At 44.9% G+C, this 22,710-nt stretch overlaps 1 protein-coding gene across 1 annotated transcript in view; it reads left to right on the top strand.

Annotated features, from left to right (window-relative positions):
- The window catches only part of Wdr27 (WD repeat domain 27), a 123,759-nt gene that overhangs the window by 71,263 nt on the left and 29,786 nt on the right, over positions 1 to 22,710 (top strand). The window contains exons 21-25 of the mRNA XM_041680040.1: positions 1,386 to 1,483; positions 2,634 to 2,755; positions 9,061 to 9,158; positions 15,625 to 15,727; positions 17,863 to 17,961. Coding sequence (XP_041535974.1) covers positions 1,386 to 1,483; positions 2,634 to 2,755; positions 9,061 to 9,158; positions 15,625 to 15,727; positions 17,863 to 17,961 — 520 coding nt within the window. The remainder of the gene's footprint in view (positions 1 to 1,385; positions 1,484 to 2,633; positions 2,756 to 9,060; positions 9,159 to 15,624; positions 15,728 to 17,862; positions 17,962 to 22,710) is intronic.

Raw genomic sequence — 22,710 nt, 5'->3', positions numbered from 1 at the left:
AACAGAAAGTACTGCCTGCTGTGATTGGCAGCTCCTGTCAGGAACACCAGAAGCTAAAGTAGGGTGATGTGGGTCCCAACAAGGACGTCCGTCATTGGTGAACTGCTCTGTGCCAGACATCTTTGAAGTCACCAATGCTTATATTTTCTGTGATCACCACTATGGCTTCTAGTCTAACCCAAATTTTTCTTATGGTGTGAATGGACTTTTCCTTTTCTGTTTTTTTTTCTTGACAGTATTTGCCTGAATGGGCAGACATAGGCTTAGAAATAACTAATCCAAAATACAGATGGTGGCAGTGAAGAGTAGGGGCCAGGGCTTCTAACGGACATGCTTTTACTTCTGGAAGCTGATTGAGGACAAAGACTGGGTTATCTGTGTGGCCTTCTTTTGGGTTCTCTTTTGTTCTGTGCACCTCTGCCTGGCCACCTTTCAGGAGAGCCTTCCCTCACCCTATGTTTCCTAGTTTTAACACGTTTTCCCAGACAAAGTGACTTCTTCCTCAGCCACCCTCCTGTGTAACTGAAGCAGTGCTTCATTATGGCATCCATGTGACTGAATGTCACATAAATAAATGTACTGAAACATTTAATTCTCCAGCCTCCCTCGAGACTTGACGGCACTCCGCTTCTGTATGGTCACCTCTTTCGTGTCCCTTCAGGCCTGGGCCTGCTCCTGGAGTCTGTTGCTCTGAGGCCTGCTCTGGAGTTTCTCAGCTCGAATTCAGTGCTCATCCAGGCAGCTCCCCCCACCACGGTTGGATAACACAAGTGTGTTCCTCATCCCGGACAGTGCAGCGTCTGCCCGGCCTGGCCTAGCTCCTGTGTGCCACCGGTCTGACCCTGTTGACATTCTCTTTGTCTTGTCCTTGCCAAACTGTGCTCGGGCTGGGCTGAGAATCCTTGCTGGTCTGGCCTACCAGTTATTTTCCTGAGGAAATTATTTCCATGGTTAAGATCGTGTGTCTATTAAAGCAACACCCGATGCTCATGTGACCCTTCTGAAGGGAGTGAGGACTAACATTTAGGATAAGATATCAACACTGTGTAACTGGGTGAGCACTTATAAGGGAATATGTAATTATTTTAGAATTAAGAGACAAACTTGCTTTCTCACAGTTAGGAATGAGTTATTTTGGGCTGTATAATATACTGTTATTTTCATGAGGCATTCTAGAGAAAAAAACCACCCAGAATTTCTGATAGAAAATTGAATAAATTTCCCAAAGGAATATTGGTGTGTCTTATTCACTCATTCCCTCAGTATTAAAACATATGACTAAGCAATAAAAATGCTTTATTTTCATTTTTATCCTTTTGAATGTAGAATGTTTAGTTGTAGTCAGAAGTAAAAACACTGGTAATCTCCTCCCCCCTTTCTTCCAGGTATAAACCCAAAAGCAGGTATAAACCTGTTTTCAGGCTCCCGTTAACCAGTGGGGCAGACGTGACCACTCTGTCTGCAGTGAATGACTTTTATTCCCGTATCCTTCCTCCTACCCAGTGGCTGTGCCTTGCACTAAGCATTGCTTTCTGGCAAAACCCTTTTTGGGCATTTGAAAAGCCTCAGGCATTCTGCTAGGCAAAACGGACAGACAGATGGTTCTCCTTGTGGAGTGTGGAATCTTGTGCAACAATTGTAGGTGAAGTAACCTTATCTTATTAATAGGAGGCACCTCCAAGGAAAGATAGTCTGGGTTATGACACAGCACGGTAAGTAATACATAGTCACCTAGTGCATTTTCGTAGTAAACTGACCCACGTGCTGTGGACGTCCTTGTACCCTGTCACCTGCTGTGGACGTCCTTGTACACTGTCCCCTGCTGTGGACGTCCTTGTACACTGTCACCTGCTGTGGACGTCCTTATATCCTGTCACCTGCTGTGGACGTCCTTGTACACTGTCCCCTGCTGTGGACGTCCTTATATCCTGTCACCTGCTGTGGACGTCCTTGTACACTGTCCCCTGCTGTGGACGTCCTTGTACACTGTCCCCTGCTGTGGACGTCCTTGTACACTGTCCCCTGCTGTGGACGTCCTTGTACACTGTCCCCTGCTGTGGACGTCCTTGTACACTGTCCCCTGCTGTGGACGTCCTTGTACACTGTCCCCTGCTGTGGATGTCCTTGTACACTGTCCCCTGCTGTGGACGTCCTTGTACACTGTCCCCTGCTGTGGACGTCCTTGTACACTGTCCCCTGCTGTGGATGTCCTTGTACACTGTCCCCTGCTGTGGACATGCTAGGATTACAGGCACTGGGCTGGCAAAACGCAGCAGATGGCTTTTGACAGGGCGTGGTGTGAGTTCACAACTCGTGTTGGTGACTAGCCACACGGAGGGCTGTGTCTGTGTCTTCATCTTCCCCTCACACTATGGATGGCAGTTGCTGGTGTATGTCCCCACGGTGTCTTGTGCCGTGAGCTGTCGCCCTCACTGGGAGCTCTAACTGGTAGAGTTGCTCTGACTATTTTCTCTGGACCTTCAGAAATTCCTTACTAATTATCCATTTCTGAACGGTGTGAGGTCCCTTCTTTTCTTTTCCTTTCCTTTCCTTTTTTTTTTCCCTGAAGTGGGTTAGAACTGTGTGCCCATAGGTGAGATTGCCGAGATGATCCCTTGACTGAAACCCTGCAGACATCGTACTCACAGCTGGCCGGGACCGGGCTGTGGAAGTTTTTGACCTCAATGTTGGCCGCAGTGCTGCAGTGATAGCCGAAGTCCATTCTCGGCCTGCCCATCAAATTTGTCAGAATAAAGTAAGTTTGTAGATAGTAGGACTATTAGAATTTTTATTCTAAGCTTAATGTATTTAAGAGTTACACATATATTATGATACAAATTTATAACTACTGCCAGGTCCAGTATTTGCTTTTTCTAATCATCAAATTATACTTTCTTCCTTTGCTACAGATTTCTTAAAGATTTATTTATTTTATAGTATTTTTAAATTATGTGTGTATGCGTGTGTGTGTGTGTGTGTGTGTGTGTGTGTGTGTGTGCTCCCGTGTTCTTGGATGTGGAGATGTTAGATTGTCCTGAAGCTGGAGTTGGAGGGGCTTGTAGGCTATCCAGCGTGGGTGATTGGAGTCACTCAGGTCCTCTCCAAGACCAGTGCGTGGCCCACATCTCTAGCCCATACATGGACTGTTTGTTCTTTGTCTTTGATTACTTGTGGATCCATGTAAGTATCTGTGACTGGCATGCATTCTCATTGAAGCTGGGTTAGGTCTGGGTGTGTCAGGTCTGGGTGTGTGTGTGATGGTGAGGATGAGTGGCTGTCACGTCCGTTGCAGGCTGTGGTGGTCTCTGCACCACAGATCCTCCTTGCACTGTTGGATACAGTTATCCTCTTTGAGATATTGTGGGTTTTAAAGCTGTCCTCAGATGTGTTGAAAGGCAGAGCTAATTGATAGTCTAACGGACCAAGTCCTCTCTTAGATAGGTTTCTATTGCTGTCATAAAATATCCTGACCAAAAGCAACTTGGAGAGAAAAGCATTTATTTCAGCTTGCAGTTTGTAGTCACATCCTGGAGGGGAGCCAGGGCAGGAGCTCAAGAGAGGAACTGGGAGGCAGAAACTGATGCATAAGCCATGGAGGAGTGCTGCGTACTGGCTTGATTCCCCTTGCTCTGCTTACTTTCTCTTCTCTTCTCTCTCTCTTTTTTTTTAAAGATTTATTTATTTATTATGTATACAGCATTCAGTCTGCATGGATGTCTGCAGGTCAGAACAGGGCACCAGATCTCATTACAGATGGTTGTGAGCCACCATGTGGTTGCTGGGAATTGAACTCAGGACTTTTGGAAGAGCAGCCAGTGTGTTTAACCTCTGAGCCATCTCTCCAGCCCTCAGCTTACTTTCTTATACAACTCAGACAACCCCTGACGAGGGGTGGCACCACCCATGTGACTGGGCCCTCCCACATTAATTGATAATCAAGAAAACGTCGCACAGACAATCTGATGGAGGTATTTTTTAATTGAGGTTCCTCTTCTCAGGTAATTCTAGTTTGTGCCAAATTTGATGAAACAAAACAAAACAACAATGAAAACAACCAACCAGAGCAGTCCCAAAGTGACTCATCACCTAAAGGCCATCTAAGACTTGTAAGAAAAGCTGACTTTAAAAAGATGTGTGTATGTGTGTGATATATACGTATGTGTTTGTGTGTGAGTGTGTACCATGACACACATAAGGTCAGAGGGAGACTTTGAGTGGCAGTTCTTGCCTTGAACCTTACTCATTGCAGGGTCTCTCTGTTGTTTGTCCCTGGCCTGCAAGCTTCCAGGAGCTCTGATGCCCATTTTCCTGTAGGCATGCTGAGATTATAGGCAGCTGTGACCACAGCCAGTTCACAGGCTCTAGAGAGCTGAACTCAGATAGTCAGGCTTGCAAGGCAAACTTTACCCTCTGAGCTATTTCCCTGACTCCTATTTTTTTTGTTTATTTTTAAATTTATTTATTTATTTGGCAGGGTTTCTCTGTGGCTTTCCTGGAACTCACTCTATAGACCAGGCTGGCCTTGAACTCACAGAGATCCACCTGCCTCTGCCTTCTAAGTGCTGGGATTAAAGGCGTGCTTAGTGAGCCAAGCTAGTAGGAGCATGGAAGACAGTGGTGCCGAGTGTGATTTGATGAGCTGCGAGGGCCTGGCTCAAGAGATTTCAGGAGAAGAATAATACGTGGCAGAGAGATCATTTTTGTGAGAGTTTCGTGAAGAATGTGGCTGTTTTTTGCCCTTGACCAAAGATTCTGCCTGACGCTAAAGTGAAGAGATTTGGGTTAATTCCGTTGGCAGAGGAAATCTCAAAACAGCCTAGCATAGATTCTATTGTGTGGTTATTAACACTCATAGTTATAAGATTTATAATGAGAAGGAGCAAGCTTAGCAAGGAAAAACACAAAATGAACAATTTGAGGAGAAAAGAGGCACCAGGAAGTGGGATGGAGCTAAGTCCTGTGTTCAAGAAGATAAGCTGATTAAGAAGTGGAGTAAAGGGAGTGGTGACCTCAGAGCAAGATCCCACCCTGCTAATTTCTAACCTGTGAACAGGCTGTGATGTGAGGAATCCTACTTCTGCTTCCCCGCTGTCCCACAAAGTCGAGTCCTTTCCACCCTGGCAGAAACAGCTCATTCCCCCAACAACAGTAGAACCCAGTGTTTCATATCCATGAATAGAATTAGGATCATTTTGATTCTCCGAATATGCTAACTGGCCTGGCTTTCTTCCCTTGGTAGTGTCACAAGCCCACCCTTTTCTACCCTACCCCAAGGTAAGAGGGTCCAGTGCAGCAGGAACTGAGTAGACCCTTCCTCAAGTCCCCCAGGACACACTCCGTCTGGGTGTACCTGGTTTTCTGGTTCTTATTCTCCCTTTAGCAGCTAAGCATTTTGTGCAGCCTCTCCTGAAGATGCAGCCTCTGATCACAAGTCTGTCATTATTCTTGTAACGGGGCTGAGATAGGGACAACAGACTGTGGATGGTGCAGAAGTTAGCAGGGACAGCGGAACGTGTGCTCACAGGTAGGGACAGCGGACTGTGCGCTCACAGATGGGGACAGCCGACTGTGTGCTCACAGATAGGGACAGCGGATGTGGGTGGTGCACAGGTAGGGACAGCGGATGTGGGTGGTGCACAGGTAAGGACAGCGGATGTGGGTGGTGCACAGGTAAGGACAGCGGATGTGGGTGGTGCACAGGTAGGGACAGCGGATGTGGGTGGTGCACAGGTAGGGACAGCGGATGTGGGTGGTGCACAGGTAGGGACAGCGGACTGTGTTCTCACAGATGGGGACAGCGGATGTGGGTGGTGCACAGGTAGGGACAGCGGATGTGGGTGGTGCACAGGTAGGGACAGCGGACTGTGTTCTCACAGATGGGGACAGCGGATGTGGGTGGTGCACAGGTAGGGACAGCGGATGTGGGTGGTGCACAGGTAGGGACAGGACAGCGGATGTGGGTGGTGCACAGGTCAGCACTGTCAGCAGACTGTATGCTTGACAGGCAAAGCCAGCGCTGGCCCAGGCAGATGGTGACATGTCTGTGGGAGGTGTTTTGATTGTTAATTGGCAAAGAGAGCCCAGCTCGCTACGGATCGTACCGTTCACTGGGCTTGTGCTCCTGGGTATATAAGAAAGCTGTCTAAGCATGAGACTGCAATCCGTTCTGGGCTGAGTGAGTGAGTTCCCTGGTCAAAGGTAAGACTGTGTAATAACAAGCAGGTTTGCCTTCAGGTTCACACAGGAGTTCCTGAGCTGACAAATCAATCTCTCCTTCCTCTAAGCTGCCATTGCCAGTGTTTTATCCATAGCCACATGAAGAAACTAGAACACCTGCGAAGGTTTTTTTAAATAAAGAAGAAAGATCTGGTGTTATTTTAAAGATAGTAATAGACCCTAAGACTCAATCTTTTCAATCTAAAAATAAATCATTTGATTTAATAATAGTTAATAGATATTTAGCATTTAATCATTTAATAATACATAGCAATAGAAAAGACTGGCCACCAACCCAGTTCAGACGCATTCGTGTTAATACAGAAGAACAGTGAATCCAACCCTGCTTGTCCAGCTTAACCACTGGAGGCCTCTCTCACAGCCCTGCTCTAGGTGGTGCATAGGAACACTCAAAAGAAGCCTCGCTGGCACTGACCGGAGTGGCCACATTGGCTCCTAAGCTTCTGGCCTACTTCATTCTTACTGACATCTGATGTTTGGGTCAAGTATGACCTAAGTGCTCCTGTGCTTGAACTGGAAGGCCAGCACAAACCACAGCATCCACACGGCTGTGGTGAGTCTGGCCGCTCTGACGTCCTCTGCATCAGTGTACAAAAATGTCAGAGTACAAGCCACCAAACTCACTGCGAGCCTCTGCGGCCTCGTGCCCTTCCTCACATTCCATCACATCCCCTCAGATGTTTACTTTCGGGAATTTAAACGAGGTATTTCCCCAATTACAACAAAAACCCCAAAGCAGAACCATCTTTTCTAACGTAACACCTCCCATCTAAGAGAACAGCACAGCGACTCTCAAAAGATGGTCAGCCCACAAGGCCCAGTGCAGGCACACGTGGACAGAGGCCGTGCAGTAGAGCTTAAAGCCTCTGGTCAGTCCACAAGGCCCGGTGCAGGCACACGTGGACAGAGGCCGTGCAGTAGAGCTTAAAGCCTCTGGTGGACACATTTCATGGGAAGACTCCTAAGAGAAAGGAATGTCTTGGGCTACCACCCAGGAAGAGAACAAGCTAGGCCCTGTTTCTTTGTACCCTTGATGCTTTGCAGACCCGCCTTGTAAAATGGAGTGGAATAGCAAATCTCAGAACTACTTTATGTTGATGCAGACACAATGCTATTTTATTTTAGAGAGCCTGCTTCTGTCTGAGTGTGCTTGGAAGGCAGTGTTGTCTTCAGGTCTTATGCATTGTCTGAGGACACACTGACTGCATCAGGAGTCTGCTGCCTGCCTGGGCCAGCACCAGCTTTGCCCGTAGAGCTACAGTCTGCTGACCGGTTCCACCAGCCTGTCCACCAACCATAGTCTACTGTCCCTGTCCTGGGCAATCCGCCAGTTGAGACTCTTCTGCCAGATAACTCAGGGTTCAACCAGCTTGAGTTTCACAGCTGCGAGGCAGTGAATAGGCCACCAAGTATCAGATTTCTTGACTATAGATGGGGACTGGATAGTTTCCCAGCTGCGAGGCAGTGAATAGGCCACCAAGTATCAGATTTCTTGACTATAGATGGGGACTGGATAGTTTGTTTGCTAAAAGGACGAAGAGCTGAAGAAGTGTGTAGCTGTCTGGCAGTTAATCCTCAGAGTGTGGATTATCACTGGAATTAAACCGAGCCTTTATTTCCTGCTTGTAAATGAGATTGGCTTCTAGGTCCATCTTATATCAAGTCTGTTGTAACACTTCAGGTGATCTTGACATAGCAAGAGGCTGGAATTCTTATGAATTATAGTGTGTTTAAGGAACGATTTGAGCCAAGCGGTCCCTCCGATGGTGTTCAGCTGTTTTACACAGCCATTCTTCTCCGGGGGACCATCAGAGTCCTTGGATGTCACGCCGAGGCTTGCAGAGCATTTGCTCCTGGTGACATGCGGGGTCCTGAGGCCCATAGGACCTTATGTGATTCATCACCAAGGCACCCCACTCGGGTGTCTTAGAGGGTGATAACTGGAAAATAACTCTAAGTGTCATTAAGGAATGCTCCCCATTCCAGATTATGGTCACTACTGAGACACAAACACTGGTGGGTAGACATCTTAGTCTTTTTAAATTTTGCTGCTTTCCAGTTCTGTGGCATTGAGTGTGGAGCAAACAGACATGAACTCCTAAGGTTAGAGTGTATTTGCCTCGTTATGATGCTCGCTGATGTTGTTTAACCTGAGGTCGTGTTCTGAGAGTTACATCATTGGCCACAGAGTGCACTTACCTAGGTTAGTATGCTATGACATCATCAGGCCGTCTTCAGAGGCCCTGTTTAATGTGCAGTCTGCTATCTACATAGGTTGCTGTGCTATTCATGGAGGTTTAGAGTCCCACTCTAAAGCCATACATTTAAGAAAGGTTGTGTTGGCTTCTGCCTTTAGATTCCAGCATTGTTAGCTGCTATCAGCCTTTACAGATTCATGTTGGGGTCTGCGAGATGGCTAAACAGGTAGGGCACTTGAGGCTAAGCCCGAGGATGACGTGAGTTTGGTCCCCACGTCCCTCATGGCAGAAAGAGAGAACCAACTCCTGCAAGTTTATGCTGTGGCATGTATCCCCTAACAAATTAAATAAGTCATGTAATGATTATATATGTATACATACCCATACACACACACACACACACACACACACACACACACACACACACATATATGTTTTGTTTTTGAGACAGGGTTTCTCTGTGGCTTTAGAGCTTGTAGACCATAGACCAGGCTGGCCTCAAACTCACAGAGATCCGCCTGCCTCTGCCTCCCGAGTGCTAGGATTACAGGCGTGTGCCACCACCACCGGGCAGTTAAATGTTTTTGAAAGCTCTTGTTGACTTTTTGTTTTACCCACTGAACAGGGATCATCATTTGCTGCCCAGCAGTCCCTGGCGTATAATCTTTTCCTGACCACAGCTGTTGGCGATGGGGTTCGGCTGTGGGACTTGAGGACTCTGAGGTAAGGCCAGCCTGCATCAAAGCACTGCCCCAAAGGAAGCTGGAGCTGTGCTGCGAACACAGCCTGATCCTGGCTGCAGATAGTACAAAGCCGTGAATAGTCTCGGTGTGCTCTGGAGCGGACGGGCTTGTGCACAGAATCAGTGCAGACACTCGGGGATGGGAAGACCATAGATCCTTACCATACATGTGGCTCCTGGGGGTCAGAGAGGTGAGGAATGGCGTGTGCAATACACTGCAGCTACCCCAGAGAAGGTTTCTTTCTTTTCCTGTCACATGTGTCTTGCTTACACTGGACACTGGCACTGGGCTCACATAGCCCCTTGGAGCCACACTGATGGTACTTCTCCTTAGGCTGCTTGATCTGCCTCTTATAAAGGCATTTCTATTTAAGCATTAACCTTTATCTTCTGGTAATTACATATATGTGCATATATATGTATATATATACATACATCCATATATATATAGTCATAAAAGCGGCCAGTGTTAACATATTTTCACAGTGCACAGATACTCACACAGAAACAACTAGCAGTGTGCCTTGTTCTTTGCCGGTAGAAGAAATAGAAAAGCCTCCCTCTACATTGTATGGTATAAGTGAGATCTTGCCTACTATTCAGGGACCCTGTTTGGTCTTAACATGCCCCAGGGTACCCACTAGGTGCTGGCCATGCTTTTCAATACCTATGTAAGGAAGACCTTGGCTACCGCTAAAGGGTGCAGACCATTCCTCTTAATAAAATTACATAAATCATTGTCTTTTTTCCCATGGGTAAGTTTTATGCACCACTTTATAAGTGGTTGTGAAACTCAACCCTCTTACTAGATTGCTACAACTCCCCCAAAGCTATGGGCTGTTTTTGTCCATAATTTACGATTTTAAAAGATTTGTTTTTTTTTTCATTTTTTTTAATAATTTTTTTATTAAGAAAAGAAGAAAAAAAAACATAAACAAAAAACAAGTTTCCACCTCCTCCCAGCCTCCCATTTCCCTCCCCCTCCTCCCACCCTTCTCCCCCTCCTCCCACCCTTCTACCCCTCCCCCCACTCCTCTCCCCCTCCCTCTCCAGTCCACAGAGCAGTCCAGGTTCCCTGCCCTGTGGTAAGTCCTAGGTCCTCCCCCCTCCGTCCATATCTAGGAAGGTGAACATCCAAACTGGCTAGGCTTCCACAAAGCCAGCACATTAAGTAGGATCAAAACCCCGTGCCATTGTCCTTGGCGTCTCATCAGCCCTCATTGTTCGCCATGTTCAGAGAGTCCAGTTTTATCCCATGCTTTTTCGGTCACAGTCCAGCTGGCCTTGGTGAGCTCCCAGTAGATCAGCTCCACTGTCTCAGTGGGTGGGTGCACGCCTCGTGGTCCCGACTTCTTTGCTCATGTTCTCCCTCCTTCTGCTCCTCATTGGGACCTTGGGAGCTCAGTCCAGTGCTCCAGTGTGGGTCTCTGTCTCTGTCTCCATCCATCACCAGATGAAGGTTCTATGATGATATGCAAGATATTCGTCAGTATTGCTCTCGGATAGGGTCATTTCAGGTTCCCAATCCTCAGCTACCCAAGGAACTAACTGGGAACCTCATGTTGGGCACTTGGGAGCCCCTCTAGGGTCAAATCTCTTGCCCACCCTAAAGTGGTTCCCTTAACTAAGAATTGTGGTTCCGTGCTCCCCTATCCACCTTTCCTTTATCCCAATTCTCCTGATTCCCCAAATCCCCCCTCCTTCCCTTCTACCTTTTCTCTCCCCATCTCCCCTTACCCCCATCCCACCCCACCCCCAAGATCCTAATTTTCTCCCCGGCAATTGGGTCTACTTCCCTTAGCCAAGAGGATAACTATATGTTTTTCCTTGGGTTCACCTTCTTACTTAGCTTCTTTAGGTTCACCTATTGTAGACTCCGTGGCCCTAATTTATGGCTAGAAACCAATTATGAGCGAGTACATCCCATGTTCATCTTTTTGGGTCTGGGACACCTCGCTCAGGATAGTGTTTTCTATTTCCATCCATTTGCCTGCAAAATTCGAGAAGTCATTGTTTTTTACCGCAGCGTAGTACTCTAGCGTGTATATATTCCATACTTTCTTCATCCATTCTTCCATTGAAGGGCATCTAGGTTGTTTCCAGGTTCTGGCTATTACAAATAATACTGCTATGAACATAGTTGAACAAATGCTTTTGTCATATGATAGAGCATCTCTTGGGTATATTCCCAGGAGTGGTATTGCTGGGTCCAGGGGTAAGTTGATCCCGAATTTCCTGAGAAACCGAAACACTGACTTCCACAGTGGTTGCACAAGATGGCATTCCCACCAGCAATGGATGAGGGTACCCGTTCCTCCACAGCCTCTCCAGCAAAGGTTATCCTTGGTGTTTTTGACTTTAGCCATTCTGACAGGTGTAAGATGATATCTCAAAGTTGTTTTGATTTGCATTTCCCTGATTGCTAAGGAAGTTGAGCACGACTTTAAGTGTCTTTTGGCCATTTGAACTTCCTCTGCTGAGAATTCTCTGTTCAGTTCAGTGCCCCATTTTTTAATTGGGTTAATTAGCATTTTAAAGTCTAGTTTCTTGAGTTCTTTATATATTTTGGAGATCAGACCTTTGTCTGTTGTGGGGTTGGTGAAGATCTTCTCCCAATCAGTAGGTTGCCTTTGTGTCTTATTGACTATGTCCTTTGCTTTACAGAAGCTTCTCAGTTTAAGTAGGTCCCATTTATTCAATGTTGCCCTTAATGTCTGTGCTTCTGGGGTTATACATAGGAAGCGATCTCCTGTGCCCAGCTCCTGTAGGGTACTTCCCACTTTCTCTTCTATCAGGTTCAGTGTGTTCGGGCTGATATTGAGGTCTTTAATCCATTTGGACTTGAGTTTTGTGCACGGTGATAGATAAGGGTCTATTTTCATTCTTCTACAAGATGACATCCAGTTGTGCCAGCACCATTTGTTGAAGATGCTTTCTTTCTTCCATTTTATACTTTTAGCTCCTTTATCGAAAATCAGGTGTTCATAGGTTTGTGGGATAAAATCCGGGTCTTCTATACGATTCCATTGGTCGACTTCTCTGTTTTTATGCCAGTACCACACTGTTTTCATTACTGTAGCTCTGTAATAGAGTTTGAAGTCAGGGATGGTAATGCCTCCAGAAGATCCTTTATTGTATAGGATTGTTTTGGCTATCCTGGGTTTTTTGTTTTTCCATATAAAGTTGATTATTGTCCTCTCCAGATCTGTGAAGAATTTTGATGGGATCTTGATGGGGATTGCATTGAATCTATAAATAGCCTTTGGTAGAATTGCCATTTTTACTATGTTGATCCTCCCAATCCAAGAGCAAGGGAGGTCCATCCATTTTTTGGTATCCTCTTCAATTTCTTTCTTCAATGCCTTAAAGTTCTTGTCAAATAGATCTTTCACTTCCTTGGTTAGATGTACCCCAAGATATTTTATGCTGTTTTTGGCTATTGTGAATGGTGAAGCTTCTCTGATTTCCCTCTCTGCTTCCATATCCTTTGTGTATAAGAGGGCGACTGATTTTTTGGAGTTGATCTTGTATCCTGCCACATTACTAAAGCTGTTTATCAGCTGTAGGAGTTCTTTGGTGGAGTTTTTGGGGTCGCTTATGTACACTATCATATCATCTGCAAATAACGAAAGTTTAACTTCTTCCTTTCCAATTCGAATCCCCTTGATTCCATTATGTTGTCTTATTGCTATTGCTAGAACTTCAAGCACTATATTGAAGAGGTATGGGGAGAGTGGACAGCCTTGTCGTGTTCCTGAGTTAAGTGGGATGGCTTTGAGTTTCTCTCCGTTTAATTTGATGTTAGCTGTCGGCTTGCTGTATATAGCTTTTATTATATTTAGGTATGACCCTTGTATCCCTAATCTCTCCAAGACTTTTAACATAAATGGATGTTGAATTTTGTCAAATGCTTTTTCAGCATCTAATGAAATGATCATATGGTTTTTTTCTTTCAGTTTATTTATATGCTGGATTACATTGATAGATTTTCGTATGTTGAACCAGCCCTGCATCTCAGGAATGAAGCCTACTTGATCATAATGGATAATTTTTCGGATGTGTTCTTGGATTCGATTTGCCAGTATTTTGTTGAGGATTTTTGCGTCGATATTCATGAGTGAGATTGGCCTGTAGTTCTCTTTCCTGGTTGAGTCTTTGAGTGGTTTTGGTATCAGGGTAATTGTGGCTTCATAAAAGGAGTTTGGTAATGACCCTTCTGTTTCTATCTTGTGGAATACATTAAGGAGTATAGGTATTAGATCTTCTTGGAAGATCTGGTAGAATTCCACATTGAAACCATCTGGTCCTGGGCTTTTTTTGGTAGGGAGGTTTTTGATAACCTCTTCTAATTCTTCGCGACTAACAGGTCTATTTAGATTGTTCACCAGGTCCTGATTTAACTTTGGTATATGATATTTATCTAAAAAAGTATCCATTTCCTTTACATTTTCCAATTTTGTGGCGTATAGGCTTTTGTAGTAAGATCTAATGATTCTCTGAATTTCCTCTGTGTCTGTGGTTATGTCCCCCTTTTCATTTCTGATCTTATTAATTTGCAAATTCTCTCTCTGCCGTTTGATTAGCTTGGATAGTGGTTTGTCAATCTTGTTGATTTTCTCCAGGAACCAGCTTTTTGTTTCATTGATTTTTTGTATTGTTTTCTGTGTTTCTATTTTGTTGATTTCAGCCCTCATTTTGATTATTTCCAGTCTTCTACTCCTCCTAGGTGAGTCTGCTTCTTTTTTTTCTAGAGCTTTCAGGTGGGCTGTTAAGTCTCCAATGTGAGCTTTCTCTGTTTTCTTTAAGTGGGCACTTAGTGCGATGAACTTTCCTCTTAGGACTGCTTTCATAGTGTCCCATAAGTTTGAGTATGTTGTTTCTTTATTTTCATTGAATTCCAGGAAGACTTTAATTTCTTTCTTTATTTCTTCCTTAATCCAGCTATGGTTCAATAGTTGACTGTTCAGTTTCCATGACTTTGTATGCTTTCTGGGGGTAGCATTATTGTTGAATTCTAACTTTAATCCATGGTGATCTGATAAGACACAGGTGGTTACTAATATTTTTTTGTAACTGTGGATGTTTGCTTTGTTACCGACTATGTGGTCGATTTTCGAGAAGGTTCCATGAGCTGCAGAGAAGAAGGTATATTCTTTCCTATTTGGATGGAATGTTCTATAGATGTCTGTTAAGTCCATTTGATTCATTACCTCCACTAATTCTCTTATTTCTCTGTTAGGTTCCTGTCTGATTGACCTGTCCATTGGTGAGAGAGGAGTGTTGAAGTCTCCTACTATTAGTGTGTGCGGTTTGATGGCTGCCTTGAATTTTAGCAATGTTTCTTTTATGTACGTGGGTGCTTTTATATTAGGGGCATAGATGTTCAGGATTGAGACTTCATCCTGATGAACTGTTCCTGTTATGAGTATAAAATGCCCCTCTCCATCTCTTCTGATTGATTTAAGTTTAAAGTCAACTTTGTTAGAGATTAGTATGGCCACACCTGCCTGTTTCTTAGGTCCATTTGCTTGATAGGCCTTTTCCCAGCCCTTTACTCTGAGTAGGTGCCTGTCTTTGTGGTTGAGGTGTGTTTCTTGTAAACAGCAGAATGTTGGATCCTGTTTTCTTATCCAATCTCTTAGCCTGTGCCTTTTTATAGGTGAGTTGAGTCCATTGACATTAAGTGATATTAATGACCAGTGGTTGTTAACTCCGGTCATTTTTTTTTAGTCGTAGAGTTTGTGTGTTTCCCTTCTTTGTTTTGTGTTGGTGAAGGGTCTCTAGATGTCTGAGTTATTGTGGTCATTGTTGGACTCCTTGGTTAGTGATTTTCCTTCAATTACTTTCTGTAAGGCTGGATTTGTGGCTGCGTATTGTTTAAATTTGTTTTTATCCTGGAAAATTTTATTTTCTCCATTTATAGTGAATGAAAGCTTGGCTGGGTATAGTAATCTGGGCTTGCACCCATGGTCTCTATTATAGAAGAAAACTTTCCCAACCTAAGGAAAGATTTTCCTATGAAGGTGCAAGAAGCATACAGAACACCGAATAGGCTGGATCAAAAAAAAAAACATCCCCTCGCCATATAATTATCAAAACACAAAGCATACAGAATAAGGAAAGAATATTAAGAGCTGCAAAGGAAAAAGGCCAAATTACTTATAAAGGTAAACCTATCAGACTTACACCTGACTTCTCCATGGAAACCATGAAAGCCAGAAGATCCTGGATAGATGTACTGCAAAAGATTTGTTTGAAGAATTTATAATAACCAAATTATAGAAATTGCTTATTTAATATTTCTCATATATAAAGGTTCATCTGCTCTTAGTTTTGTTATCTTTGGGAAGTTATGATTTTGAAAAGAGTTTGAATTATTTTAAAGGTCTCCTTAATTACCTACCATTTACTCATTTTCTGCCCAGTGCTTTCTTTCTCCCCCTGCAGGTGTGTGCGCTGCTTTGAAGGGCATCCACACCGCTGCTACCCTTGCGGAGTTGCGTTCAGTCCTTGCGGAAGGCTTGTGGGCTGTGGTGCAGAGGACAGACATGTATGTATGTTGTGCTTTCTCTAAGTATAGGGTTTCTACGTGGTGTTATCAGTAGACTTTGTTGATAAAATAAGACCTGTTTCAAGCCTGACAGTATTTTAAGAGACTCACCCAGCATGAGCACTCCACAGGTGGCCCAGAGGCTTATGTTTTACTGAAGCACAGTAGCACTTCCATCCATCACTCGCTTCTTCACTTATTCGTCATCACAGACAGTGGCACACACTCCTGAATGCCTGTAATGTGTGGTGTAGGCATGACAGGGTGATGACACTAATCCATACAATGCAGCTCATGTGTGCTAAGGTGCCCTTGTCTCTATTGCATTGCGTAAGAGCTGCATGCTTCTCCCCATGCAGCTGCCACCCTCCTTGCCACAGTTCCTCCATGCCAGATCCACACCCCCTGCAGACTTGGAACACGGAAGTCCTAAAGAGTCCCAGCACTGTGGGACACACTGCCACATAGCTGGAGGCTAAGCCTGGAGAGGAGACCAGCCTCTTGTGCGGTCTTGGTGCTCCCTGGCTGGAAATTGCTGGCTCCTTCCTCTTCCTCCACCATGTGTCTCAAATCCCTCTGCCATCTGAGAGGTCACTTAATGAACTGAGGGCTTGTCTTTTATAAAATGTCCTCATAAAAATCCATTTTGAGAGTCACACGAGGCACAAAAATGGTGGTGCCCAAGCAAGGGCCTAGGTCTGACTGAGGGATGCTTACCGGTGCTGCTGGAGGACAGAGAAGAGCCCCAGTGTGCCTTGTTCTGCCCCAGTCCTGCAACATAGTCTCTGAAAGGAGCTCAGGCTCCATGGGAGAAGACAAGACCTTCTGTTCACAAGCAGGGCATCAGGATGGCAAAATGCTCACACGGTCAGCTGATTCCTTTTCTAGGAGGAGCAAAATTAAGAAGACTGGTGGTCAACAAAATCCTAGAATAAACTAAATAGCTTCGAAAAGAAAAGACTTTAAATATGTGTGGCCCTTTATTCATGGGAACAATGGCTCGTTTCTCTGGAATACGGCTCAACTTCATTTTTAGAAGCAGTTCCAAGGTTTAGCACAAAGCTCTGAAGACTTAAACACCATTGACTCCACTTGTGATTTTGTCTGCCATCATTACCCACAGGCTCTCTGTAACTGACTCTTTGCATTCAGGTAACAACCCAAGGCAAGTGTGTTCTGAGAGCTCACTGGTTGGCTTCGCATGTGGTATTATAGATCACAGTGCTTCAGCTTTTTACAAAAATGGGTGTTTGGCACTTAAAAGCACCCTCCTGTTTCACTGCCACCAAAGGGAGGAGCGCTTTGGTATTCCTTTGTCAAACTGGAATGAAAGCCAGAGCTATCCGCTCCTCGTTCAGACAGTGTTCAGAGCAGTGGGGTTTTCAACCACCGCTCATGACCCCTTTGGGAGCCGCTCAGCAGATATCCTGCATAGCAGGTATTTACCTTAGGGTTTCAAACAGTAGCAAAATTACAGCTATGAAGTAGCCACAAAATAATTTTATGGTTGGGGATCAACACAGCATGAAGTCACAGCATTAGAAAGGTTGACAGCCGTTGTTTTAGAAATAGTTCATGGAAAATACTACTATGGTGTATGAAAGAACATCTGCAAACTGCCTGAAAAGTGCGCAAGGGGTCTCTGGAGGCTGAGTCAGCAGAGCGGGCTTCTCTTCTCTCTCTCTTTCTCTCTCCCTTCCCTCCATCCTTCCTCCCTTCTTTCCTTCCTTCTTTCCTTTCTTCTTTTCTTTTTACTATAATAAGGACTTGGACATTTGTTGAAGTGAAAAGCAATCCACCCCCTTTGCCTGGTATATAGCAGCTGCTTAGTAAATATGGATGTCTACCAAGTGTAACCTTTGTCTCTCCTCCTTCATTGTCTGTAGAAATGGGGTTGGGCCTCAGGTCTGACCCATATGCAGATATACTGAGCACCTGGTATACACCAGGCTCTGAGTTTCGTATAAGAAAGGACTCCTACCCAGAAAGACTTCTAAAGTAGGAGAATAAGAAGTGGAAACACGTAGTATAATATGGTTTGAGAGCTACACACATAGTGTGAAGGAGCTGAGATTTTAACAGTTAGTGACCTCCAGTCCTGTCAGCCCCGAACGTCTGCTTGTCTTGTCTCCTAGGCCTACGTGTATGAAATGGGCTCCAGCAGCTTCCTCTACCGTCTTGCAGGACACACAGACACAGTCACTGAGGTGGCCTTCAACCCAGCAGCTCCTCAGGTACAGTCTCCCAGTGTGACCAGGGCCTCTCCAGTTCATACTGTCTTACGATACATGCAAAAGATGGCCAGGTTTTCTTTTGATGAAGTCTCCATGGTATTAAAGAGTGCAGACAGCTGTGCCCAGTACCTGTAATCCCAGTGCTCCAGAGATTGACGCAGAAGGGTCATCCTGAGCTACATATCCATTGCGGGGTCAGCCTGGGTTTTATGTGATCCTGTCTCAAAAAAAAAATCAAAATGAGGAAAAGATTATATGATAGTTTTGGGTACCAGGAGAGGAAATTTGGTAGTAAACTTACTGAGAGAAAGAGAAATATAGATTTCTTAGTCTTTAACATTGAGTATGTTTGCTCTTACTGCATTATAGAAAGCCATATGTACCCAAAGGCAGATGCAGCTCTGTGCAAGCCAAGTGCAAACACTGTAGACAGAACTCAGAAAGCAAGCAGAAGCCAGGTGTGAAAAGAATTTGGGAGCACGAAGGGTACCGCAGAGTTTGTAAAGACACTGTCCTAATGACTGAAGGCCAGGAGGGAATAAGAGTTTCAAACCAGCTGTGTAGAAACATGGATGCTATGGACAATGTGGAAGACTTAAAAGTGTTCTGTATCTGCTGACTGAGTCTTCAGGAATGTCAGCTTCACCTGTCTTTCTATAACCCAAGCTTTGATTACGAGAAGGAATCGCGTTACATGTGCTTCAGCCTGACCTGTGTGCAACAGCGTTCTGTTAACCCATGCTTGTCTCTGACACTGAATTGCTGTGGTCCAGGACCTGCTGGTGTTCCTGCACATGCTTGGCTTTGACTCTAGACATCCTGTCATGTGATGTAAATCAGTGCTGCTTACCATGTGCTCTGCAACACTAACCTGCTGGTGCTGCTGGTTACTCCCAGTTCCTTTCTGAGCCCTGATCCTGTGCATTGGAGTTAGGGTTGGGTCCTCTGTGGTACCAGCCGTCTTCCGTCGTGTCGTGTCGTATAGTGTAGGGCTCTGTGAGGCACAAGCATAGTTCACGCTCACTGTAGAGAGTCAGCTTCATTCCTTTATCATCTCTGAGAACTTTCTTGTTTGAGATGTGCTGTGTCTGAGAAGCATATTGGCTGCTCCTGAGTCGTTTGGTTAGTGTTGGCATCACATCTATTTCATAGTCCATTGATTTTAACACCTATGTGTATGTACTTTAAATGCGGTTTCTTGTAAATAGTATGCATTTAGATTTTTATCATGGTTTGTTATTTGTTCCAGTTTTTGTGTTTTTTCCCCCCTCTTTTTCTGACTTTTGTGGCGTTGATTGAGTGTGATTCCACCTTTCTCCTTTCTTAGTGTATCAGCTTTAACTTGTAACTTTTCAGTTCTTACTCCTTTTGGCCTTGTGATGCTCATCCTAAAGTTTTCATTATACATTTATAACTAGGTTTACAGACTAGCAAGCTGACGTACAGATCCTGTGAGTGCACAATAACAACGTTCGCATTCTTCTCCATCCCTCGCATTTCCCATTATTTCACTGACAATTGCATTGCACCGACACCTTCAAATGCACAGCTGCATTCACACCTACACCTTCAAATGCGCTGTTGCTCTTCTTTTAAATCAAGCGGGTTTTTTGTTTGTGGAGAGAGGGGTTAGGTCCATCAATTATTGGAACTTTTATTTTGCCTCCAGTTTCTTCTCCTGGATGCTCATCTTGACATGAATCTGAATTTACAAACCATTGTCTTTCTGCTGAAAGAACGGATTTCAGGGAAGGCTTTAGAGAGGAAGCTTTGTTGGGAACAAAATCCTCCTCTTTCTCTCTTTTTAGGGGGCCGAGGATGTTTTACTTTTTTTTTTTTAAGAGAATTTCCCAAGGTACTAAATGAGAGATTCCCTCTCCCCTTTCAGTACCTGTTCTCTACGTCACTGTCTCCGTGTTTGCAAAGTTTCTGAGAACTGGCTCGAATTCTTACTCTTTTCTTTGCAGGTTCGTTTCTTTCCGGTTTCTTTGGAGAATTTTTCTTTTTCTGACTTTTCTTCATTTTGTAAATGCTGTTCCTAGCTGTAGTTTTGTTGGTGTTTATCCTGCATGAGTTCTCTCAGCTTCCTGACATTGCTTTAGGGAAATTCAGTTCATCCAAATTACACCTTTTACTCCATTCGCTCTCGTTTCTGGGTATTCCTACGACACATTTGGATTCACACAGCTCATGTTTTCCCACACTCTTTGGATCTTCTGTTCTAAGTGTCCTGCTTTCCAGAATTTATTTATGCATATTCTTTGATTCTGTTGCCCTACTTGAACTGCACACGCATTCTGGCATGCTGGCTGCCTTATTCCTCGAAGCTCACGCATTCTGGCATGCTGGCTGCTTTACTCCTTGGGCTCTCCCTTAGCAAGTTAATCTTTGTTTTTGAAATTCAATTTGTTTCCATTTTAATATCTCTACCATGTAGAATATGCTTCTGGTGTTGATACATTTGTTGAAATTCCTTTTGGACTTTTGTATGATTTGTAATTTTTTTGTAAAATTTAGGTGTATAATGTTTAAGTTGAAGGAAGCACTGAAAGCTCCTCTAGCACTGTGATGAGGTTTTTATCTTATGAACCTGGTCCCTGGGCTCAGCCTTCTCACACTGTACATGTAGATGGGACAGGCTAGCTAACTGAAGTTACAATTTTTCCTTTCCGGGTTATTTAAGCTCTAGCAGCCCCCAGCAGGAGGGGGGCTGTGGTTGGTTGGTTCCCTGACAGCAGGCCTGAGGAGGACAAATGCTCCTAGGTGTTTTAGGAACACCCAGTGGTTCCCATGGAGATGGAGGTTCTCACAGTGGGGCTTCTCCCCTGGAGGTTTGAATCTCTGACTTGTCCTGTTTGGCCTTTGTGAAGGGCAGTGCCCGTGTCCTTGAAGGTACTGGTTTTAGTCACTCTATCTGGGCGGCGGGGGTTCCTTGCTTTCCTCCTTTCTCTAGCAGGGTCACTGCTTTGCCCTGGGTCTTCTCTCTGGGAGCACAGAAAGGGACCAGGGTTGAGTCTGTTCAGCTGTTTATTAGGACAGAGTAGAACTCCCACATTCCTACTTCTAGAATGAGATTGGGGGTTCCCAGAAGCCCTAAGTCTAAGGTGCATTGTTATAGATACATCTCTATAATGTCTCTGTTATACATCTCTATACATCTCTGCTCAGAAAGCTGCCAACCTGATGAAAAACCATTCCCTCCCTGGTTTTAGAAAATGCTCCTAGTCCTCCTGATCCAAGTATTGCTAATATTTAGAGGTTCACTCCAGCAAGAAGGGAGGCAAAACTTTTTTCCTGAGATGCAGTCTTGGACACATTTCCCAGATTGTCAGTATAGATAACTTGGCTCCACACAGAGTCATGGCAAGTGTCGCGAGTTCCAATGCAGCATGCCAGTTGTTATGGCTCTGGGGACCATTAGGATGGGGAGGGAGCAGAAGAGACCTCAAGTTCATAATAAGTCTTTCTTATCTTAAGAGGTTGAGTTTGAACTCGGGGGTCATATGAACTGAGGGAGCCTATTATACAGTCCTTCCCCAAAGAGGTTGAAGAATAGGATCTGCTTTAGTGGGAAGCTAGACAAGGCTGTGATGGAGGAAGTTCATTGGTTAAATAAAAAGAAACTGCTTGGCCCTCATTGGTTAGAAGATAGGTGGGAGGAGTAAACAGAACAGAACAGAATGCTGGGAGGAAGAGGAAGTGAGCTCAGACTCCACAGCTCTCCTCTCAGGAGCAGACACCTCAGAGAGAGACACCATGCTCCCCGCTCCCGGGAAGATGCACGCGATGAAGCTCCGACCCAGGATGGACGTAGGCTAGAATCTTCCCGGTAAGACCGGTGCTACACAGATGATAAGAAATGGGCTAGTCCAGGTGCGAGAGTTAGCCTAGAAGAGGCTAGATAGAAATGGGCCAAGCAGTGTTTGAATGAATACAGTTTGTGTGTTGTTTTTTTGGGCATAAGCTAGCCAAGCAGGTGGCCGGGGTGCTGGGAAGGCAGCCCCACCGTTCCTATTACTACAAATGGCACCCAACGTGATGGGCTAAACCCATTTAAAAAACATGAGAAGGCTTAAAAAAAAGGGAGAGAGAGTTTAACACAGATTTTTGCTGTTTGTTGGTGGCGTGCTGTAGAGAGATTTCCTGATTCGGCAACAGCAGCAGAAAAAACGCTGTGTCATTTTAAAGTGCAGCTTCTTGGGGCTGTGCTGCCAGTGTGAACTCTGGCTTTAAAGCATTTCAATGGATTTTATGGGACTGGATGTTTGTGTTCCCACTTGGGATCGGAAGGAGAGTGCTCTGAGACTTGCCGACGGCTCAGTGCTTCCCGCCTGCACCTGGGCAGATGGCCGAATCAGGCTTAGGCAGGCGGAAGAGCATGGCGGATTCCTGAGGGAGACGTGTTTTCAGACTGCGCAGTGTTTTGCGTGTCAGATTTGGATGTAACTTGGATGAAAAGAATTTCTGTGCTGCACGCTCAGTCTCAGAATTAAAGTGCTGAGTGCCGCTCCTACCTGGCGGCCCCAGAGCTAGCACAAAATGGTACGTCCTCCATTTTGTAATTATCCCGACTCAACAGCAGGAAAAAACCTGTGTTGTTTTAAAATGCCGGCTTTCTGGGCCATCCTGCCAGGGCAAACTCTGACTGTTTGAGGCAGGAGGGCCGGCTACAGAGAGAGGACTTGAGTGTTGTCTGTTGTAGCTCGCTGGCTGGCAGGGACCTTGAAACACCATAGAGTTGTAGCTATA

This window comes from Microtus oregoni, unplaced genomic scaffold (assembly GCF_018167655.1).
Source record: "Microtus oregoni isolate MIOR12 unplaced genomic scaffold, Mior012 000033F_ref0000390, whole genome shotgun sequence".
Lineage (NCBI taxonomy): Eukaryota > Metazoa > Chordata > Mammalia > Rodentia > Cricetidae > Microtus > Microtus oregoni.
Note: the sequence above shows the minus strand (reverse complement) of the source record. Positions and strands in the feature narration are given on the sequence as shown.